The sequence below is a fragment of the Gopherus evgoodei genome, chromosome 16 (genome assembly GCF_007399415.2).
Source record: "Gopherus evgoodei ecotype Sinaloan lineage chromosome 16, rGopEvg1_v1.p, whole genome shotgun sequence".
Classification (NCBI taxonomy): Eukaryota; Metazoa; Chordata; order Testudines; family Testudinidae; genus Gopherus; species Gopherus evgoodei.
The window spans coordinates 6,436,219-6,458,134 of NC_044337.1; the positions used below are offsets into that span (position 1 = coordinate 6,436,219).

General features: G+C 44.7%; 1 protein-coding gene across 2 annotated transcripts in view; it reads left to right on the plus strand.

Annotated features, from left to right (window-relative positions):
- Nucleotides 1-9,039: 9,039 nt before the first annotated feature.
- MAN1B1 (mannosidase alpha class 1B member 1) overlaps nt 9,040-21,916 on the plus strand; it is a 29,238-nt gene continuing 16,361 nt past the window's right edge. Inside the window, exons 1-6 of one of the 2 annotated variants that reach the window (XM_030535794.1) lie at nt 9,040-9,241; nt 11,475-11,583; nt 12,304-12,431; nt 13,847-14,007; nt 15,889-15,998; nt 18,172-18,357. In XM_030535794.1, the coding sequence (XP_030391654.1) occupies nt 9,119-9,241; nt 11,475-11,583; nt 12,304-12,431; nt 13,847-14,007; nt 15,889-15,998; nt 18,172-18,357 (817 nt within the window). In that variant the 5' untranslated portion in view covers nt 9,040-9,118. The remainder of the gene's footprint in view (nt 9,242-11,474; nt 11,584-12,303; nt 12,432-13,846; nt 14,008-15,888; nt 15,999-18,171; nt 18,358-21,916) is intronic. The other variant, XM_030535795.1, reaches the window with a different exon arrangement.

Sequence of the window (21,916 nt, forward strand, 5' to 3'; positions counted from 1 at the left end):
CAGATTTGCATGTGTGAGTTGTATCTGCACATATGAGTTGCAAATGGCTATTTGCACATCCAGATCACTAATTGCATCCGTAATTACTTCATTAGCATGTGTAACCAGTATCTTAAAGATTGATTGTAAATTTGGCACTTGCCTGTGACAGTTCAGTCTATAATCTAAATTGCAGGATTTTCCTGAGGTAATTCTGTTTCAGTCAAGTTCCTGAATGATAGCTGAAGACAAATCTCACAGTATCTCTGTGAGTGATGCTTGTTGTCAGGCACAGGTTTATCTTAAACTACACTGTGCTCAAAGGACACTTTTTTCCTGCAGAGTGCCTCTGGCAAATGAGTACATTTTCTTCAGAGCCTGAATTACAGTTCAGCCCAACACACTTTCATCTCATGAACATGTAGCTCCTGATACAGGTTTTTATACTGTGTTCAAATAGGATCTGAATGAGAATACTGAATGTTCATTTTCTGACTCCTTGTGCCTTAAACTGGAACATTAAAATGGATTGGAAGGGAACTCCTTAAATACTAATTATGTGTATCTGTTATGTATGGGGTTAAAATAATTCTAGAATTTAGGATGAATGACACTTTACAAAACAAAGGGAGATCACTCTTTTATGTCTCCCAAAGTTTTCTTGACTACAGTTCTATAATAAAGATATCACTATGATTTCTAGTAGGTTTTCATCTGTATTTCTTGCATGTGGGTAATACTCTGGTATTTTGTCCCTGGATATCATGGATGTTGCCACTGCTGCTGTGGAATACAAGCATAGTATTATTGATGATCTGTTTTAAAGATATTGGCATGGTGCACTTTCTTCCAGGATTATGACAGAAACCCAGAAATGGAGCACAATAGATGAAGTTTGACATTATGGGAGATGTATTTTTCAGCAGAACATTTTTTCATAGTGTTGATTTTTCAGACTTACCAGCTTTAAATTAAAGTAGGATAACAGGCTATGTGATGGAGTTAAATGTGGGTCTAAAATAGGTGGTGTGCCTCTTGATAACATACAGCTGAGCTCTAAATTAAGTTTCACAGCTGTTGTTTATATAGAAATTTACACCAAGGTAATAAGTGGAATAACACTTTTACTCAAACATCACACATTAGCAATCACTTTTAAAGGGCACCCTATTTATGGAACAATCCACAGGAAAATCCTAGTGATTCTTCACAAGTGGCAGATTGGTGATGTCTCTGCTGGTTTGCTGGGCTCTAGTACTTTGATAATCCAAGGAGGATCGTTGTACATCCTCCCATTCCCTCCTCCACCCGTCAGGCTGAGTCTGCAAAACAAGCTGAGTTTTCAAACTGCATGAATTGATGATTTATTACCAAAGGAAAATAAACACCTGGAAACCAAACCAAATGTGAATTCATTAGTCTTTGTTTCTGTAGTTTTATAACTACCAGACTAGTTTTTTATGTTTTTCTCTCTTTAATTCTCAAACACTAGACAAAGTTAAGGCTTTCAGTTTTATTTGTAAATCTAGTGACAAATGGTCTCCCAGAGATCAGACAAGCATTTCCTGTTAATTTAGTGCTAGTCTGATAGTGGTGAGAAATGAAGTCCACTTGTAGAACTGATAGGACATGGGCAGCTGCAAACTCTCTTTCCCCATTGTGCTTCAGACCTGACCTGGAGGGGGACCTACCTCTTAGAGTGTAGAAGATTGGATTGTTTTCTGAGGTTACAACATAGTCTACTGATTATGGTCAATGGTGATGGTAGGCTTTGTCCCATTGGACCTGGACCACTCAGGATAAAATAGTACTGAAAGAACCAACCCCATTCACATCATCTGCCAAACAGCTGATAGTCGATGTTGGTTTTTGGTCACTGACCTTCAAAGCAACGAACTAGATCTAAACCATAGGGCTCTATGTCTCTCTACCAATCTCATGTGCCAACGTTTGTTAAAGTTCTATGGTATAGTCTACAGTAATGGCCCAAAACACTATTTCTCACAATACCTATAATGTAGCGTTTTAGCATAGCTGCCAGCTGTTGGCTGCTAGAAGCTGGGACTGGACAATGGGGTGGATTGCCCAGTTCTGTTCACTTTCTCTGAAGCATCTGGCATTGGCCACTGTCAGAAGACAGGATACTGGGCTAGATGGACCATTGATCTGACCAGCATGGCCATTCTTATGTCCACATTTGACCACAATTGTTTTGGTTTTGGCAATTCTCTCATGAGTGTTCTTAAGCCTAGCCAGTGTTCTGAGGACCTAAGCAGCTACCATCTTCTGTAAGGTTGACCTCCTCATAGAGGTTGCTGGCTGATTACTTACCCAGGTCATGTGGACAGCTAGAGTTTTGCAAAGTTGCTGGACAGAAATCAAACTCTGGTCCACGTGTTTATTAGAGATATTGGTGTATGCAGTGGTGTTGTAGCTGTGTTGGTCCCAGGATATGAGACAGAAAGTGGATGAGGAAAAAACAGTTACTCACTGTCTCAACTTCTTCGAGATGTGTTGCTCATATCCATTCCAATTAGGTGTGTGCATGCCGTGTGCATAGTCATCAGAAAGTTTTCCCTAAGCAGCTCCCATTGGGTCAGCTGTGGAGCCCCCCGGAGTGGTGCCTTCATGGTGCTGAATATATGCCCCTGCTGACCCGGTCCCTCAGTTTCTTCTTGCCAGCTTGTAAGGGTGCAGACTCACCCCTGCGGCGCCTCCTGCTGATTGTCCTCAGGAATTAGCTCACCAGCCCTCTGGAGCGCCCTCTGCCAGCCGGTGATCCGCTACTGCTGGGCCGCTGTGTCCCTCCTAGGACCCCAGTGCCCCTTTAACTAGGAGCTGTCCCCTTGCAGTACCCTCACAGTTCTGGGTCTCCCCCTCCCAGGGGAACCCCCACCCACTATCCCCACTTTGCCTCAGTCTTGGCTACTGCCCAGTCTCCATCTAGTCCCAGTTCACTGTGGCAGACTGCAGTATCAGCCACTCATCAAAGGCAAAGGGTTTGGACTGGCTGCCTTTGCCTACCCCGGGGCTGCCCTCTGCAACCCCCAGTACTGGTTGGCCTTATGCTAGGCTGCAGCCTGAGTCTTTTCAGGCCAGAGCTTCCCCAGTTCCTCTGCCTTTCCCCAGCCCTGCTCCATTCAGGTACCCCGTCTCTAGCGCCATGCAGCCAGGCCCTTCTCCCTCTACAGGCAGAAGGAGACTGCCTGGGCTTCTGGCTCCCAGCCTTTTATGGGGGACAGCTGGGCCTGACTAGGGACTTTGCTCAATCAGTCCAGGCTTCTTGCCCCAGCCACAGCCCTCTCCTGGGCTGTTTTAAGCCCTTCAGGGGAGGAGCAGGGGACCACCCTGCTACACAGCTACTCCGACAGAGGGGTAGGAGGGTGGGTATTGGAATGGATATGAGCAACACATCTCAAAGAACAACAGTTACAAGAAGGTGAGTAACCATTTTATTTTCTTTGAGTGATTGCTCATATCGATTCCAAGTAGGTGACTCCCAAGCCTTACCTAGGTGGTGGGGTTGGAGTTATGGAATTGCTGATTGGAGCACCGCTCTGCCAAAAGCTGCAGCATCTCTGGTGTGCTGGATGATGGCATAATGAGAGGTGACTGTATGCACAGAGGACCAAGTTGCTGCCCTGCAGAGTTCTTGTATTGGGACATGGGCGAGGAATGCTGCCAATGAGGTCTGTGTGTGCCCATGTGGAGTGTGCCGTAAGTGCTGGGGCTGGTATCTGGGCCAGTTTGTAGCATGTGTGGATGCATGATGTGATCCAGGAATATATTCTTTGAGATGAGACCGGGAGTCCTTTCTTCCAGTCTGCCACCACTACAAACAACTGGTTTGACTTCCTGAGCAGCTTTGTGCACTCGATATAGAAGGCTAGTGCTCACCGAACATCAAAAGAGTGGAATGACTGCTCGTAGCTACTGGTATGAGGCTTAGGATAAAAAACAGGAATATGTCTTGGCTAGTATGGAAATGTGACACAACCTTAGGAAGAAAGGTTGGGTGAGGTCTGAGTTGCACCTGGGGTCTGAGTAAGAGACTTTAACTCGGACACTCTCCTTGCTGATGTAATGGCGACCAGGAAGGCTACCTTCCATGACAGGTATAGCTGGGAGCAAGTCACCAGCGGTTCAAGGGCGGGAGGTGGGCATTAGTCTGGAGAGGACCAAGTAAAGGTCCCATGCAGGAACAGGCTGTCTAATCTGGGGATGCAGCCGTTCCAGACCTTGAGGAACCAGCCAACCATGGGGTTGGCGAAGACGGAGCATCCACCCTCCCGGTTGGAAGACCACGATAGCAGCGACGGGTACTTCTATGGATGCCTCTGCCAGGCTTTGCTGTTTCTGGTGCAGAAGGTACTCTAGGATGAGAGATATAGGTGCCTGAAGTGGGGGTGTATGACACTGGTCACACCAGCAGGTAAACCTTTTCTACTTTGCCAGACAAGTGGCCCTAGTGGAGGACTTTCTACTGCCGAATAAGACCTTCCTTACCTGTTCTGAGAACAGAAGCTCCATGGTCTTCAACCATGAAGCTTCCAGGCTGTGAGGTGGAGGGACTGGAGGTCGGGGTGATGAAGACAACTGTGATCCTGAATGCTCAAGTCGGGGAGGAGCGTCCACTGACAGCTCCAGGTGCATGATTGTACCCACGTTGTCATGGCCATGCTAGTGCCACCAGAATTCTCTCCACCCCATCCCTGCAGACCTTGAGTACGATTTTGTGCATGAGAGGGGTCAAGGGGAAGGCGTAGAGCATGCGGCCTCCCCAGGGTACCAGGAATGCATCTATGATTGAGCCTGGGCTGTGCTTCTGGAAAGAGCAGAACACTGGGCACTTTCTGTTGCCCCAGGCAGCAAACAAAACAACTTGGGGAAACCCCCACCTTTTGGAAGATGGAGTGTATGACATCCAGACAAATGGACCACTTGTGCATGTGGAAGGATCTGCTTAGGTAGTCCGCCAGTGCGTTCTGAACTCTTGGTAGATAGGATGCTTCCAGGTGACTGGAGTGGGCTATGCAGAACTCCCATAGCTGGAGAGCTTCCTGACATAGGGGAGAGGAGCAGGCTCCACCCTGCTTGTTGATGTAAAACATGGCAGTGGTGGTGTCCGTCAGAACTGCCATGCACTGGCCTTGTAGTCAGGCCTGGAAGGTTTGACATGCTAGTCACACCATCCTCAGCTCCTTGATATTGATATGGAGTGAGAACTTCAACTTTACCATGAACTTGTTGAGTCCTCATAGGTCTAGAATGGGTCTGAGACCCCTCTTGGTTTTGGGGATTAGGAAGTATCGGGAATAGAATCTCTTGCCCCAGAGCTCCTGAAGAACCTCCTCCACTGCTCCTATGGTGAGGAGTGTCCACGCCTCCTGGATAAGGAGTTGCTCATGAGAGGAGTCCCTGAAGAGGGATAGGAACAGGGGTGGGAGGGAGGATAGGGGCAGAATTGGAGAGAATATCCCAGTTTTACCGTGAGAAGAACCTAGTGGTCTGAAGTTATTTGGGACCAAGCACGGTAGAAGTGGGATAGATGGTCCAAAAAACTTGTGGAAGGATCCAGTGCTGAGACAGGTGCTCCATTCTTGAGTGGACATTCAAAAGGTATGTTTTGAGCCTAACGAAGGTTTGTTCAGGCCCTGTTCTTGCCCCAGAGGATGGGAGGGCATGTGGCTGCCATTTCTGCCCCCACATCTATAAAGATCCTGCCTTGGCCAAGGAGGATATGATCTCTGTTGTTGTAGTTGGGGTTTGAAATATTTTCATTGGATTGCCAGGGTGTGCATATCCAATGACTTCATAGTCACCCAGGAGTCCTTTAGGCTGTGCAGCCTGGAGTCTGCTCTGAGAATAACCCTGTGCCTTCGAACGGTAGGTCCTGCAGGGTTTGCTGCACCTCAGAGCAGCCCTGATGCTTGTAGCCACGAGCTCCTCCTCATGACTATCCCAGAGGAAAGGGTGTGGGCAGCCGAGTCTGCAGAGTCTAGCAAGGCCTGCAAGGAGATCCGCGCCACTGCCTTCCCTTCGCCAATAACTGCTGAGAACTCGGCTCTAGAGTCTGTTGGCATCAGCTCCTAAAACTTCCCCAGGGAGGCCTGTGAATTGAAGTTATATCTGCTGAGGATAGTTTTCTGGTTCACTATCCTCAGCTGCAGGCCCCCCAGAGAGTAGACCTTTCTACCAAAAAGGTCCATCCCTTTCAACTCCTTGGATTTAGGGGTTGGTCCCTGCTGCCCCTGTCTCTCCTTCTCATTAACCGCAGCCACTACCAGCGAGCATAGCTGCAGGTGTGAGAACAGGAACTCATAACCTTTAGAAGGGACAAAATACTTGCGCTCCATGCCTCTAGCAGTGAGCTGGATGGATGCAGGGGTCTGCCACAGAGACTTAATGTTGCTCTGGATCATTTTTATTGGGGCAGAGCTACCCTGGAGTGGTCTTCTGGTGCAAGGATGTCGACCATGGGATCCTCAGGTTTGACAACCTCTTTTGCCTGCAATCCCATGTTACAGGCGATCTTCCACAGAAGGTCCTGGTGAGCCCTATGGTTAATTGATGGAGGACCTGAAGTAGAAGCCACTGCCTTGTCCAGGGATGAAGCTGAGGAGGCTAAAGGTGGCACGGGGTCCTCCTGACCCTCCAGCTCTCTGATCTCCTCCTGGTCAGTGCTAGGAGCCTCTGAGGTGACTGTTGTTGCAGGGGCAGTAGCCTGGCTCTGCAGTGTGACTTGCATCAGAGTCGACTCAGCGGCAACTTGGACAGATGGTGGGGCGTCTGCCAACGTCATCTCAGATCCCTGAGGCGTAGGCCTGTCATTGGAAAAGCCCCATTCTCAAGCCTTATCTACTGCTATATACACTAACTATACAACTAACTAAGAGCTAAACTACAACTATCAGAACGTACACTAAGGGAAGCACATGCTAGGCAAGCGACTGCTGTTCCAACAAAGGAACTGAGGAGGGGCTGGGTCGGCAGGGCCATATATCCAGGGGACTCCCCAGACCACCCGAAAGGAGCTGCTAAGGGAAAAATTTCAGGCGTCTGTGCATGCGGCATGCACGCACCTAATTGGAATTGATATGAGCAATCACTGAAAGAATATCTTTTACTGTACCAACTTCTGTTGGTGAGAGAGCTAAGCTTTTGAGCTTACACAGAGCTCTTCTTCAGATCTCGGAAACTTAATTAGAGTGTCAGAGCTAAATACGTGGTGGAACAGATTGTTCAGCATAAGTAATATGTTAACATAAATTGAAATATGTTAGTTTAGCATTAATGATCTCTTCTACCTTGTATTTAATGGTGACAGTCTGACTGTTTCCCAGACTTGAAGAAGAGCTCTGTGTTGTAGCTTGAAAATTTGTCTCTCTCACCAACAGAAGTTTGTCCAAAGAAAGATGTGACCTCACCCACCTTGGGTCTCTCACAGATATTGGGACAGGTTAGCTAGCAATCCCAATTCACGGAATTATATCTTATCCTCTTCCATTCTCCCTGCAGTTTCCATTAAGTATGATTCTTCTTCACCATGCCTTGCGCTAAATGTTTACATAGCCTTGTGTGCAACTGTTAAACAAGGGGCCAGCGTAAGCAAATTTAAAGTCTCCTACAAACCTATGTGATCTTCACTGCTCCAAATTCCTGCGCAATATCAGCCTTGTGGGAGGGGACTCACTAATGTGTTCAGGACTAGTGTGTTTGTGAAGGACATTAGAGAGAGTGGGTGGAGGTTCCCTGCTAAACACTGGTGGGAGTGGGGGAAATTTGCAACGTGTGCAAGCCAGGGAGGTCATAAAAGGGGGAGCACTGTACTTCCCCACTGGCCTCAAGAGTCAATGTGCTTTTCAAGAACTAGGTATTCTCATGCCAGAGCTTGAACACAGGACCCCTCAAGTTGTGCCCTGGGGCTCTCTGTGGCTACCTGTTGTGTTGCATTGAGTTGCCAACCCTCCAGGATTGTCCTGGAGTCCCCAGGAATTAAAAATTACTCTTTAATTAAAGATTGTCATGTGGTGAAACCTCCAGGAATTCATCTGATGTTGGTAACCCTAGCTGCATTAGCTGAACTGGTTTTGGTAAAATGGTTGCTGTGCCTCACCCCCACTGTGGCTGCATTGTGGACAGGTGAAAGGATCTCTATCTGTAGCCAAAGGGTGATCAAATTCTGCTCTAACTGTCCTGCCTGGCTGGTGGATGTAGGGTACCACCTGGCTGGCATTTGATTGGCCTGGCCTTTTTTTTTTATGGCTTTGCCAGAAAACTAATTTAATCTGCTGTTTGTTTTTTTTAAAGTGGGTCTAAAGATTTGCATTATTATCACAATACACTGGGATATCCAGTGTTTGAAGTTTCTGTGGCCAGCTGCAGTGTTCCCACCTCCACAATTTAAGCGATAACAGATCAAAACTGTTGGAAATCCAGCAGCTGTGTGCCACCACCACGCAAGCGCATCGCATGCGGGTGAGAGAGGGCCTGAGTCGTGTGACATTACTGATCTCTTATCTATATGTGTTATCTCTCTCGATACGATTAGCGGCTGTTGGAAGCGGGGTTGCGGAGTTGCTTTGCGGTTGGGATTGTGGTAGGCTTGCTTTGTGGGGGAGGGTGCCGGGTAGGGTGACCAGACAGCAAGTCTAAAGAATCGGGCCAGAGGTTGGGGGGTAATAGGAGCCTATATAAGAAAAAGACCCAAAAATTGGGACTGTCCCTATAAAATCGGGACATCTGGTCACCCTAGTGGGGGGTTGGTTTGTTTTTTGCATTACAAAGGTGGTACCCCTCGGTGGATATCTGGGGGGGGGAGGTGATGTTTCACAATGAGGTTCGCTCCCCCTTGCAGCGCAATGCGCGATAATGGGGGGACGGGCACCTCTGGGGCCCCCACGGCCACCCAGCAGCCGAGGCCCGGCGTTGCTAAGGCATGCAAGCGGGAGGCTGTTGCTACGGGCGCCATAGAGTCCCGCTGGGCGGGAGGCTAGAGAGGCACCCGGAAGCGGGCTCGTCCGGCGCCGCGCCGTGGCGGCTGGGAGGCTGCGGGGCAGGATAATGGCGGTTGGGGCGGACGGCGGCTGGCGGTTGGGAGCCGTGCGCGCGCCGGCCTCTGCGTCCTGAAACCGCCGTTATGTACTCGGCGCAGCCGCCGCCGCGACGGGACTTCATCTCGGTGACGCTGAGCCCCGGGGAGGCGGCGGGGGCAGGCGGCTACAACAACAGCAAGGCCTGGAGGAGGCGCTCCTGCTGGAGGGTGAGGGGCCCGGCTGGGGGAGCTTCCCGCGGGAAGGGGAGGGGCCCGGGTGACGCGGCTCCCCGCCCCCTCCCCGCTGGAGGTTGAGGGGAGACCCTGCTCCCCGCTGGAGGGGGAGGGGAACCTGGTAGCCCCAGCCCCGCGCTGGAGAGAGGGGGAGCTGCTGGGGGTGGCACCCTCAGTGGGGGGGGCGGTCGGTATCCTCAGCGGGGGGGTTTCCCCAGCAGTCAAGGGAAGAGGGAACATCCCCCCGTGTTTGAGGGGTACGGGGGTGGCAGGACCCCCATTGCAGCGGGAGCGGTGCTCCCCGCCTGATGTGGAGGAGGGTTGGGGAGATCTCCGACACTTCAGCGGGGGTGCGGAGGACAGGCAGTGCCCATTCCCCCACTGAAAGGGCACCCTAGATGGGGAGGAAGGGGGCATGAGGCACCCCTGCCTGGGGAAGCGGGGTAACAGGCTGGCATCTCCCAGTCCAAAGAAAAGAGGTCGGATATACCCGGAGGGGCACTGGACAGCCACTCCCCTCCTTTTATCCTACCCATCTCAAGGAAGAGAGGTAGGATGCTGGTGAACATGTTCATGGGGAGGGTCTGGGGTCACAGCCTTTCGTCTCTCTTGAGACAGGAGAGAAATGAGGTGAAAGCCTTAGGAACTTCATTCCCTTCCTACCCTGGCGAGCTGCTGCAGTTCTGCTTGCCGGAGGGAACCAGGTTGGGGATGATCAGGTAGTTGTGATAAAAGGTGATATAGGAGATTGAGCAATATAAACGTCTCACTCTTTGTGTTGGGGAGGGATGTACAAGATCAGTGTATAGCAGTAGTCCTCAGACTTTTTATCTCAACCCCCCCTTACCCTGTTCGCCTCTCCCCATGCCCATTGCCGGGAGCAGGGAACGCAAGCAGGAGTAAAAGGGGCTGGGGCTGGGGCTGGCAGCCGGGGCCCTGGGTATAGAGCCAGGAGCAAGGCTGGATAGCTCCCCTCTCTGCCCCCCTGTGGGGGCGGGCTGGGTCCTAGCTGCACTCTCTGAATGTTCCTCTGTGCCCCCTAGGGTAGTGTGCCCCACAGTTTGGGACGTCTGCAATACAATGATCAGTTTAGGGAATAACAGGAAATGTACGTCTATGCTGGTTGGCAGAGTGAAATGTGTTGACATGTCAGTCTTCACTGAAATGTTTGTGGCCTGTGGATGCATCTGGTCTCTCAATCCTGGTAGGAATGGAGTGTGAGGCTTGTGGGAAGTACCCTGGTGCAGAAGAGCTTCTGGGAAACTGAGGGATGTGCCCAAATGCTGCTATGTCCAGTGAGGGAAGGGTTTCCTAGTGCAAAAAATTAACAGCAAGCTGTTACTCTGTTTGTTTTTTTGTTTTTTTGTTTTAAAAAGGGCTAGTGAAATGGTATGTATGGTATGGGGGCACTAAAATATACAAGACCCAAAATGCTATCACTAAATGCAGTTTACTGAACATCTGTAATAGAAGGCTGGTTTTTACTGTACTCTGGCTTCTGATTTCATAGGATTGTACTTAAGTGTGAACCTTCTCTTGTCTTTTATTTTCTTGTTAATTATGCTGTTGGTTTACTGCACTTTCCCAAAGCTGAATGTGGGTGGTTGTCTTTTTTTGGTGACAGTCTCTTATTTACATAACAGTTTCACAAAGAGTGATTGTTCAAGGTGGAGTGTCTTGCTTTTCCTCTCCAGCCTGAGATGCTTATTTTATTTTTAAGCTTCCTCTTTTGATGCACTAATGTCATTTTTTCATTCTTCCTCCTCCCCTCACCTATTTTTCTTCTGCTTTGCATGTCCCTTGTGTGCACCTTGTTGGCCAGAAGGGAGGAGCCTCTTGGCTCTTTTCTAGAACCAAATCTGGGCAGATGCATAGATCAGCCAGTGAAAGATTGCTGTAAAAATCCGTGTACTGTAGCTGATGATCTGTCCGGGAGATTTATCACAGTGCAATTTCTCAAATCTCTACAGACTCCGGCAGTGGGTGGCTCTAATATTGTTCTCAAATCTAGCCTACCATATGCTAGCATGCTGTGTTGCTAGTTTCCATATCATGACAAAGTAACTGATCTATTTTCAAAATAGGAAACAGTGTAAAACTTACACATAATCAATTTCATTTCTTACTCTGAAAGAACTTCCATGTGTTAGTTTGTTTGACAGCAATGGGCTGGCTTTCTACTTGTCATGCTAAAGAGTCTTCCTCTTATTTATTTTCTTTCTCAAAGAAATGGAAACAGCTTTCTCGACTACAGCGGAGTGTAATTCTCTTCCTGTTTGCCTTCTTGGCAGTCTGTGGAGTCATTTCATACACAAACATGGGGGAACAGTGGAAAAGTACGTCTTTCATACAGTTCAAGGTTGCCCTAATAAATGTCATAAATGGTTTAAAAAATTGCTTATTAGTTTTTGTAATTACATTTTTACAAGGTGTGCTCTACGTCTCCAGAAAAAAAATATTTTATTTAGAAGTTTAGTAAATGTGACATACATTTTATTGCAAATGTTCAGGTAGAAACTACTCTATCCATTCCTTTTAAAAAATTTAAATAACAGTTGTTTCACTTTGGTTCTTCATCCTAAATATCTGAAGTGACATTTTGTTTTGGCTAATAATGAGTTTAGAGGCTGCAAACATCCTTAGTACTTAGTTTAAAAAATAAATGAAATATCAGCCCAAACCTGAAGACTTAGACGGTAAGATAAACAATTCTCTCTTCATTGTGATTATGCAGAAGGCTTGAACTCTTTAAGCACTTTTGGGAAACAGGTCTAAGTTTGCCTTCAACACTGCCTTCTTACAGCGTTGAAAAGGTTTTTTTTTTAACACTTTCAGTTAGACATGTAAGATCTGTTGGCTTCCCTAGTTTGCTGCTTTTTTGTTTTTGTTTTTTTTTTTTTTTGGCAAAGGTATCACTTGCATACAAAATACAGGTGATTACCTTAGGGCTTATCTACATTTGGTGTGGGGAGAGTTAGTTTTCCAGCTAGCTTCGAAACTATTAATTCCTTATGCAAGGTAGTTTGATGTGTACTGAATGTATTTTATACATATAGGTATAATGAACAAATCATCAGAAGATCAGAAGACAGAACTAGAAATCCCTGGATTGAAACCAGCAAATCCAGCTGTTTTACCAGCACCGCAGAAAGCAGATGCCAACTACCCAGAGCTTTCACCTCAGGTATTGCAAGGAAAAATGTTCCTCTTAACCCTACCTAATAGGGTTTGTGAAAGCTACAAATAGCATTTAATTCCAACAGTTGTAAAGGAAAAAGAAATGAAGGCCTGGTGTAAGAATTAATTTCCTATGGGTAGAGAACTCAACTCTCAAGAAAGGCTTTGGTTCCAGTGTAGTATTTCTGGCTTTTGTTTGTATCCATAGACAAAGAGGAGAGAATTGCTCTGATTTCTGAGAACTCTCTTCTTAGCTCAATCTGAAGGAGCTAGTCAGCTGTCTAATAGGAGCACTAATATACAATGAAAGCATTTGGGAGGTGAGATATTTCTGGAATTCTCAGGAGATGACATATGGGCTTTGTTTAATAGTGAACTTGTATTCAGTATGTTTCTTAAACCACTGGTGTGCTTGTCACTGCTGAGACTTCACGCTGTTGTGACCTGGTATTATAGGCTCCATTTTACTATGTTGATAAATCTGCTTGTGCTTGGTCTAGAGGCACAGGCCTACCACCATTGCCTGCCTCCCATTCAGCAATATGTGCTCTAACCCCTCTAACTCCAAACCTCAGCCCAGGCTCTGTGGCTGGCTGGAGTGTGTACAGTTGAATATGAGTCAGAGGGTAGTTGGCATCTCTGGTAAACTGCAACAGCTTCCCAGAATAGATGGAAATAATAATAAATCTGGTAGCTCTCTAACTCTGAGATCCCCTAAAGGTGTGTGAAAGTTATTTATTTTATGGATACGCTTCTAACGGATCATACAAACGGTCTGGTTTCCAAGAAATTCATTGGGGAAGTAATAGGAAGAAGGAGCTCTGTTTAAAGTGTGTGTATGTGTCTCCACGCACATTCTCCTGTTCACACAATTAGTTCAGGGAATTTAGGATTCTTTGTTTTAAATGAAAATGATCTCTCATGTGATGCTTTCTTCTAATTTGTATAATGTACATCTACTATGAAAAATAATTCCTGGTATTGGATCACTTCTGCATTGTGTAAGCCCTTAGGAACACATCTCTTTGTTATAACTAGTGTCAATTGTTGTACCTTGTTATATATATGTTTATGACAAGTTCACATTTTTGACAGTGCTCTGTGTTTTTTATACACACACACGTACGTACGTAATGATACAGGTAGCCTAATAGCCTCACTCGTAACTGTTACCCAAGGAGCTATGTACAATTTTACCAGAGATTAAAAAATTCAAACATGATTTCCCTCCTCCTCAGCCTGTCTGGTTGAGATGAATGGTTGTATGCTGTGACCTGTAGTCCCCTGCACTACATCTCTATATTAAAAATGAGGGTATTTTCAGGTTGCATTGTAGAACTCTAGGATGCTTCTGGACTGGGTATTGGCCACCCATGCAGTAGATCATATGCATCTTGGTTTACTTTTGCCTTTCTTTCTTAGAAACATTCAAGGCTGCTTCATGTCCGACGTGGTCCTCCTAATCTGCAGATCAGACCTCCACGGAGAGATGCAAGGGTAAAGGCCCAAGATATTGCTGGCAAGACTGAGGAAGAAGGTGGCCAGGCTGATAAAGAAGAGAAAACAGATAAGTCCATTATTAGGTAGGTAGAAGTATTTCCAAATAGTTACAGTTTGCTGGAGCAGTCTTCTAGTTTTGTTTTTATTCTCTCAGAATCTATTGGGAAAAAGATGAATGTACAAATTTGTGAGGGCTTTTCATAGTCTGCCTAGAATGTTGTTTTACTTATATGCTTCTTTGGCCTTGCATAACAGCAGAGTGTTGATTTTTGCTAGATTGATTTGCTTGGTTAGGTGAGTGTTTGGTGCCCAAAGGCTCTACTCAGGGGTTTGAGGCCCCATTAGACTAAGCACTGTACCAACGACTTCATTGTTCAATATAGAAAGAATAGTAAAAGTTGACCACAGATACCTATGGTATGTTTACACTAGATATAATTTCCTAAAATTTTTCTCACCCTTGCTGCCACTGGTGCAGCTCAGTTGGTAGTAGCAGTGGCACCTTGTCTGCGCTAGTGTTCTAGCCATCATATCATCTAAACCCTCTCACAGTGATTGTAGAATCTTATCTATCCAAGCACTCCCAGCATTGCTACCACTGACTAGAGCGATACTATTGTCAGCAATGCTGGTAAATCTAGGAAAACTACTTCAGCGTAGGTCGGTAGTATGCTATTAACAATGTCAGTATTAATGCAGTAGTAGTAACTGGATCTATAAGGTCTATCTTTTTTTAGCATACAAGCTTTGTGAGTTCTCTCTGGGTAGCTAAAGTTCGTATTGAAATTGCATTAATGCACAGATACATAAAAGGACATTGTCAAAACTATTAATCCTCAACCTGAACCTTTTCTTGACTTTGGTACTGTTTATAAGGTTTTACCTTCAGGAGTCTATGTAATTCTTTTCCAAACTGATTTATGATGCCACTTTGGTGAGAAAAGCATGTAACAAAACAAGCATTTTACATTGCTGCTGTCCTGTGTTCACAGCTGATTTCTTAATTCTCATTTGCATGATACTATTTTAATCAAGTGCGAGTGATTCATGCAATAATTTCAAACCTGGAAGACAACACCTGTAATATTTCAAATGCAATGATCTTTCACACATTTTGAGTTTGTGTATTTCTGATTCCTTTAAGAAATTCCATTACAGCAGCAACGCTTTCATGGAATCCTAAAAGCCTTCATGTTTCTTAATTCAATTCAATGAAAGAGTTGTTACTATTTGCCTGGAAGAAATCACTGACTTCAAATAGCGATTAATGAGCCAATAAGTGATCTTTTCCTATCATGTGCCCTGATCAAAATGTCATTTAGTTCCCTAAAAAACAAAGAGGAGTCTGGTGGCACCTCGAATACTAACAGATTTATTTGGGCATAAGCTTTCGGGGGTAAAAAAAACCCCACTTCAGATGCATGGTGGGAAAATTACAGATGCAGGCATGAATATACTGGCACATGAAGAGAAGGGAATTACCTTACAAGCGGAGAACCAATGTTAACAAAACCAATTCAGTCAGGGTGGATATGGTCCACTCCCAATAATTGATGAGATGTCAAATGGACCACATCCACCCAGACTGAATTGCCTTGTTAACACTGTTCTCCACTTGTAAGGTAACTCCCTTCTCTTCATGTGTCAGTATATTTATATTGCATCTGTAATTTCACTCCATGCATCTGAAGAAGTGGGTGAGGGGTTTTGTTTTGTTTTTTTTTTAACCCACAAAAGCTTATGCCCAAATAAATCTGTTAGTCTTTAAAGTGCTATCGGACTCCTCATTATTCTTGTGGCTACAGACTAACACGGCTGCCCCTCTGATATTTAGTTCCCTCTTTATCAGGCTGTTGTGAAAATATGAAATGAACAATGTTTGACAGTAGAGATAAGGATAATCCATTTTAACTCGTCTCTGTTTTAATCTAGTTAAATATTATTGAAATACCTTGTACTTGCAGTTGGAGAGGAGCAGTGATAGAACCTGACCAAAACACTGAACCTCCTTCCAGTAAAATAAAGGAACCAGAAAAACCATCATCTGTGGAAGAGGAAGATCAGAAAGAGCCAGGTAGTAGGCTAGAGACCAGCACCTTTCTCATTATTGACCATGAGATTTGAATGTTTATATCTCCCTGTTCACATTCACAGTCAAACTTATGCCATCCCTTTAATTAAATCTGCTATTTTTAGCAAAGGTAAAGTTGCTTCCTGTGGGAAAGGGGAAGAACTGAATTAAAAGAGGTTATGCATTATTCATCTAGAACATCTAAGTCCTGCAGCATACATGATCTGCTGTGACAACCTACAGGTGCATGTTTTTTCAAGGTTTTTGGTGATTCACAAATAATACTGAGAACTGAGAATATGAAAATAGTGATGCACGAATATTGCATCAGATGTACTAGTTGTTACCATGGCACAGCATACATGGCTGTAATTGCCAGATCATGTATCGATAGACTGCATGCTGTAGTTGCGGCCACTGTGCAGCTCACCTCTACCTGCTTGCCACTCCCAAACAAAGTGTATGTTTTTGCTTCTGATGTATATTGGGTGCATGCATCTGTACCCTAACCTTGACCTGGATACTGCGTGATAACATTGGTAATGAAATGGAAGATTCAAAAACAAACCACAGTAAACCATAAGCCCCAGAGTGATTTATTAAATTGAGTATATTTAAACTATACTTACTTATGCTTAATGAAAGTGCTGTCTTTATTTCTGCAGCAGCAATGCCTCCTGTGTAAGTGGACAGCAGTGGAACCAGGATGGCCCTACACTAGGGAATGTTTTTGAGAGCTTCCTGGTTATTGGCTTCTCCTTTGCCTTGCCAGGAGATGACATCGTTGTGTTGAGGAGTGCTATAGGCACCTGCCCTCAACCAGCTTCCCTGCTCTGCAAAATGTACATTCCCCTTGCTTGGTGAAGCATTTGGTCCCTCCCATTTAAATATGTCTTGCTACTGTTTTTTCCTGGTTTCCCAGTGTGTGCATGCCTTCATGCACAACCTTCCTCCCCTTATTTAAATTGGCCTCTCTTGCCTTTTTCTCTCTCCCTGAAATTGAAAAATAGGAATAGCACTGAAAATAGGCAGCATGGCCTGATTTTTCTCTCTGCTCCACCTCCCAAAAGGAGAAATGCCCTCCCATTGGGAAAAATAGCTGTTTAGAGAGATGGCTTGAAAAGGGCGACTTTTTTTCTCAACAGTGATTTGCTGGTCTCTTGGAAACTGGTCGGGGGGAAAGGAAGTGACTTCCTCCATTTAATTAATCACACACTGCTTTTGAGGATTACCAGGAATAGACAGCTGCAGCAGCTGTCTCTTCAGTTGCTCTCCCAGTGCAGGAAAGAATCTGGGAATCTGCTGTCCAATGAGCTAGTGGGACGGAGTTCTTGTTTATTGCAAACCCTGGGCTTTACCTGTAATAGGATGCAGTGCATAGGCATCCTGAAGTCTAAGTTCCCTTAATATAGGTGGGACTGATAGCAACACCTGTTGTTAGGGTTGCCAGACACTCCCATAATAAGAACCGTTCTTCAGTTGCTCATAACTTTTTGCCAGACTTTAACCACTTGGGCTGAAATTTTTCATGCTGGGTGTCTGCCTCAGGCTGAACTGTTTTTTGGAAAATTTCAACCAAAACTGTTCAGCTGTTTTCGAGATGAAGGCTAGGGAAAATAAGTTGTTTTGCTGATAAATTCTGGTGGTCTTTTCTGTGAAAAGCTCTAGCACCCCCATGGTCTGGAGCAGGGACTTGAAATTGGGTAGTAGAGGAATGAGATAGGGATCCTGTGGTAAAAATTTATTATCATGTAACTAAAACTGTATCATAATGCATACTCGCAAGGGGACTGAATTAAGTTTTTACAGGCAGCCTTAATTCTGAGATATCTTAAGTTAAAAATGCTTGACTTGGCAACCTTAATAATGCTCTTTTAACATTAACATAGTTTTTTGTGTGTATTTCTCTAAATATTAGTTTTGGAGTTCAGTGTTAATGAGATTTCCATTGCTGACTCACTAAATCATTGGTTAAAAATATTGACTGCTTACTGCAGGTTGGAAAGACCCTATTAAAAAGGAATAACTTCAGGTAACTGAAGCCAGTGTAATGTAACCTTTAGTTGCAGAGATGAGGGCTCTTGATTTTGGGTAGAGTTTGTGGAGAAGAGTCTCATATGGCTGCATAACTCTGAGCTTCAGCATTCTTCAACAAGGTGTTGGTTTCCATTCACAGTGCCCATAAATGAACGTCAGATGGCTGTGATAGAAGCATTCCGCCATGCATGGAAAGGTTATAAAGAGTTTGCCTGGGGACATGATGAACTGAAGCCTTTGTCCAAATCCTACAGCGAGTGGTTTGGACTCGGTCTTACGTTAATTGATGCTTTGGATACCATGTGGATTTTAGGCTTAAAAGAAGGTAATTTTCTTCCCTGTTCCTATGTTTCTCCCACCTCAGTACTTTTCTGGTTCCAACAGTTGTTGTTAAGGCCAATTTATCATTTTATGCTTGGTGGCTGAGAGGCAAAATGTTTTATTCCAATAGCTTTGGGGGATTCTCTGTATCTATTGAACTAATATGTTCAGAGCTCCTTAACGAAGGCAATTGATTACACTTTGGCTGAGCAAATTTCATTTTGTCCATGGGGAAAATCCAAAAATTTACTGTTTAGGGGGGCACTTCTTTGTTTTTAAGGTGTTCCTTCCAACTGCATCTGATATGTAAAAGCATTTGTGGAATAATTTTGCTGGCTATATCTATTGATGAATTGGCATTCATGCTAGAAATTGGAGACTGGATTATTGGGTCTGCCTGTGGTTGTTTCCGTACTAAAACAACCAGTGCCTCATGATGGTGCTCTGGTTACTAAGATACTGGGGGGGACCTTTCTAAGTCGCAGTCTTGCAAAGTCAGTCTGGGATCTCTTAGCTTGTGTATGATCACTGTTAGTAAAGATATTCTGCATATGGAACTTAGTTAACAATTCTGTATGTAAACCAGAAAATAATTCAGTGTTTTGTTGGATCTGCAATGCTTAAAGGAATAAAGCTAATAACTTATTTGTTTTTACTATAAGTATATAAGACACAGAATCCACACAGATCTGTGATTAAGGCAGTGGTTTTAAAACTGCAGGTCGCGACCCAGTACTGGGTCCTGGCATCTCTGGTAAGCACCACCAACCGGGCCATTAAAAGTCCCATCAGCTGTGCTGGCCAGCTAAGGCAGGCTAGTCTCTACCTGTTCTGACGCTGCACTGTACCTTGGAAGCAGCCAGCAGCAGGTCTGGCTCCTAGGCGGCGCCCCCACGGGGTTCTGTGCACTGCCACCGCCCCAAGCACTGGTTCCCATCCAATGGGAGCTGGGGGTGGGGTGTCGGTGCCTGTGGGCAAGAGCCGCACGAACCGCTTGCACATCTCCTCCTAGGAGCCGGACCTGTTGCTTGCCGCTTCCAGGGTGCAGTGGTGCCAGGACATCAGGAAGCCTGCCTTAGCACCAGTGCTGCCCCGCTGACTGAGAGCTGCCTGAGGTAACCCTGTGCCCCAATCCCCTGCCCAAGCTCTGAGCCCCTCAAACCTGGAGCCCCTTCGTGCACCCCAAACCTCTCATCCCTGGCCCACCCCAGAGCCTGCATGCCCAGCCCAGCCCTGACCCTTTCCCACACCCTGAACCCCTCATACCCAGCCCTGAGCCCCTCTCAAACCCCAAACCCCTCTTCCCCTACTCCATTAGGTCATGGACAGCAAGAATTTTCTTCAATTGGGTCACCAAAAAAAAGTTTGAAAACCACTCGATTAAGGCAGTGCTATTTTTATTCACTTTTCTGACTTTAACCACACTTTAATGCTGATAAGCAAGCCACATTTTTACTTGCTTAATTATGTATTGTCTAGCAAAATTCCCTCTTAAATTCAATAGGATACAGTACTCATCACTTCCTATCCCAAACTGTTGTATACACTCTGTTCACTGTATGGCAGTTTTCCTAATTCACTCCAGAAGTGGCTGTGTTTTGGTACTGAGTTTTAAAACCTCCAATTTCATTTTTTTTTTTTTAAGCTACTGTCTTACATGACTACAGAAAAAAAAAATCACTTAATCGGGACCTGTAAGTTAAACAAGGAAAGTACAAAGCAGTATTTACAAATACCTGAAAATGTCTCCATTGATGTGCTTTGAACAGCTGTGGCATCTGTGGAGACAGCCACCTTTATAATAATTTCACAACAAACACAGTTTGACATGTGTCAAGACTGGAAGATCAGATCTGCAGCTAACGGCATAAGAAACTGCAGGAATCTTCCACAGTTCTATGTTTTCTTTACTTGTTTGATTTAATACATACATTTTTATGTACAATTTAAAATAAAAAAAAAAATCCACTGTGGAAAATCTCTTGTTTGTCTCTCTCACTGCATGTCTGAGCTCTCTTGATGTTTCATCAGGTTGACAGTGTGACTGTAGTTCATATTTAAATATTTTATAAGAATGCAGAGTGCTTTTAAAATAAATTATTAGTGATTTAGACATGTTTAAAATGGACGTCTGTTTGCAAACTTTTATATTTTGTTGCAGTTCTCCTTTAAGTGATTGCTTCATAGTCTGTAAAGCTCTTTGGGATTCTGCAGGATAAAAAAGCTCTATAAATGAAAGTAGTATTAGAGTGTGAAAATCTTTCTCTCATGAGTCTGTGAATATAAAAACTGCTTCTGTAAGATAATTCTGGATTTCTCTATTGCTAGACAGTGATAAGTCTGACAGCAGAATTTACTGAAATGTAATGTAGAAAACCTATTTTGTCATCCTTATTTAAGGTCTGTGTAAAAGAATGTGTTTGTAAACAGTGATTTTTCTCACAAGGGAGACGGATCTGTGGTAGGTAGATCTTGGTGAGCTATTCTAGTGATAGTTTAACATCCAGAAGCCTCAATTGGAAGGGCATTAGTTTCTAACCTTTGCTTTCTGTGTCCAGATAGATAATTGCATAGATAATTGGCAACATTTTAAAGAAGCAACTTTGTTTTCCCCAGTACAAGTTCCTGTTAGTCATAGATGCCTGGTGTCCTGAATACCTAGAGATCTTGTGGTTAAAATATTAGCATGGGACTCAACAGACGTCTGTTCAATTCCCAGCTCTGCCACAAACTTCCTGTTTGACCTTGGGCATGTCTCTTAATTCGTCTTTATCTCAGCACCCAACCTGAAAAATGGGGAATAACATATCCTACTTCATAAGGCTGTTGTGAGGATAGTAATTAATTACGGTGAAGTAATGCAAGGCCATATATATACATAGATAGTATGTTGGGAAGCTGACAGGCAGTAGCTTTGATTTAAGTAGCTTTAACTGAAATCTAAAAAGTCTTATGGTGGACGTGTATGGCCAGTAAAATAGGTGGTAATAGACTGCAGGCTTATATTGAGAGAGGTGGGTTATTGAGATACCAGGATAATTGCCATTTGCATTATTTTAATAAAGAAGGAATGTGCTTTTACAAGATCTGCTAAACGTAATTTCTCTACCAAGTACTTGTCTCTTTGCATATCTCCACATTGTTGTATTGCATAGGAATTAAACTGATGCCAGGTCTAACTTCTCCTGGTGTGTATTCGTCAGTGTATTTGTAATCTCTTCAGCTTGCCCCTTAAAAATAAAGTAAAAGCAGCAAAGAATCCTGTGGCACCTTATAGACTAACAGACGTTTTGGAGCATGAGATTTTGTGGGTGAATACTCACTTCGTCGGATGGCTCATGCTCCAAAACGTCTGTTAGTCTATAAGGTGCCACAGGATTGATTGCTGCTTTTACAGATCCAGACTAACACGGCTACCCCTCTGATACTTGAAAATACAGGTTCCTTTTGATAAACTGAATAAGAATGAAGGCAGTATGGCATACTAACTCTTGTAATCTGGTCATTTGAGTGTGCTGTTGTAACTACAGTATGTTTCCTCCAAAAGTTGTTCTCTTTTGTGC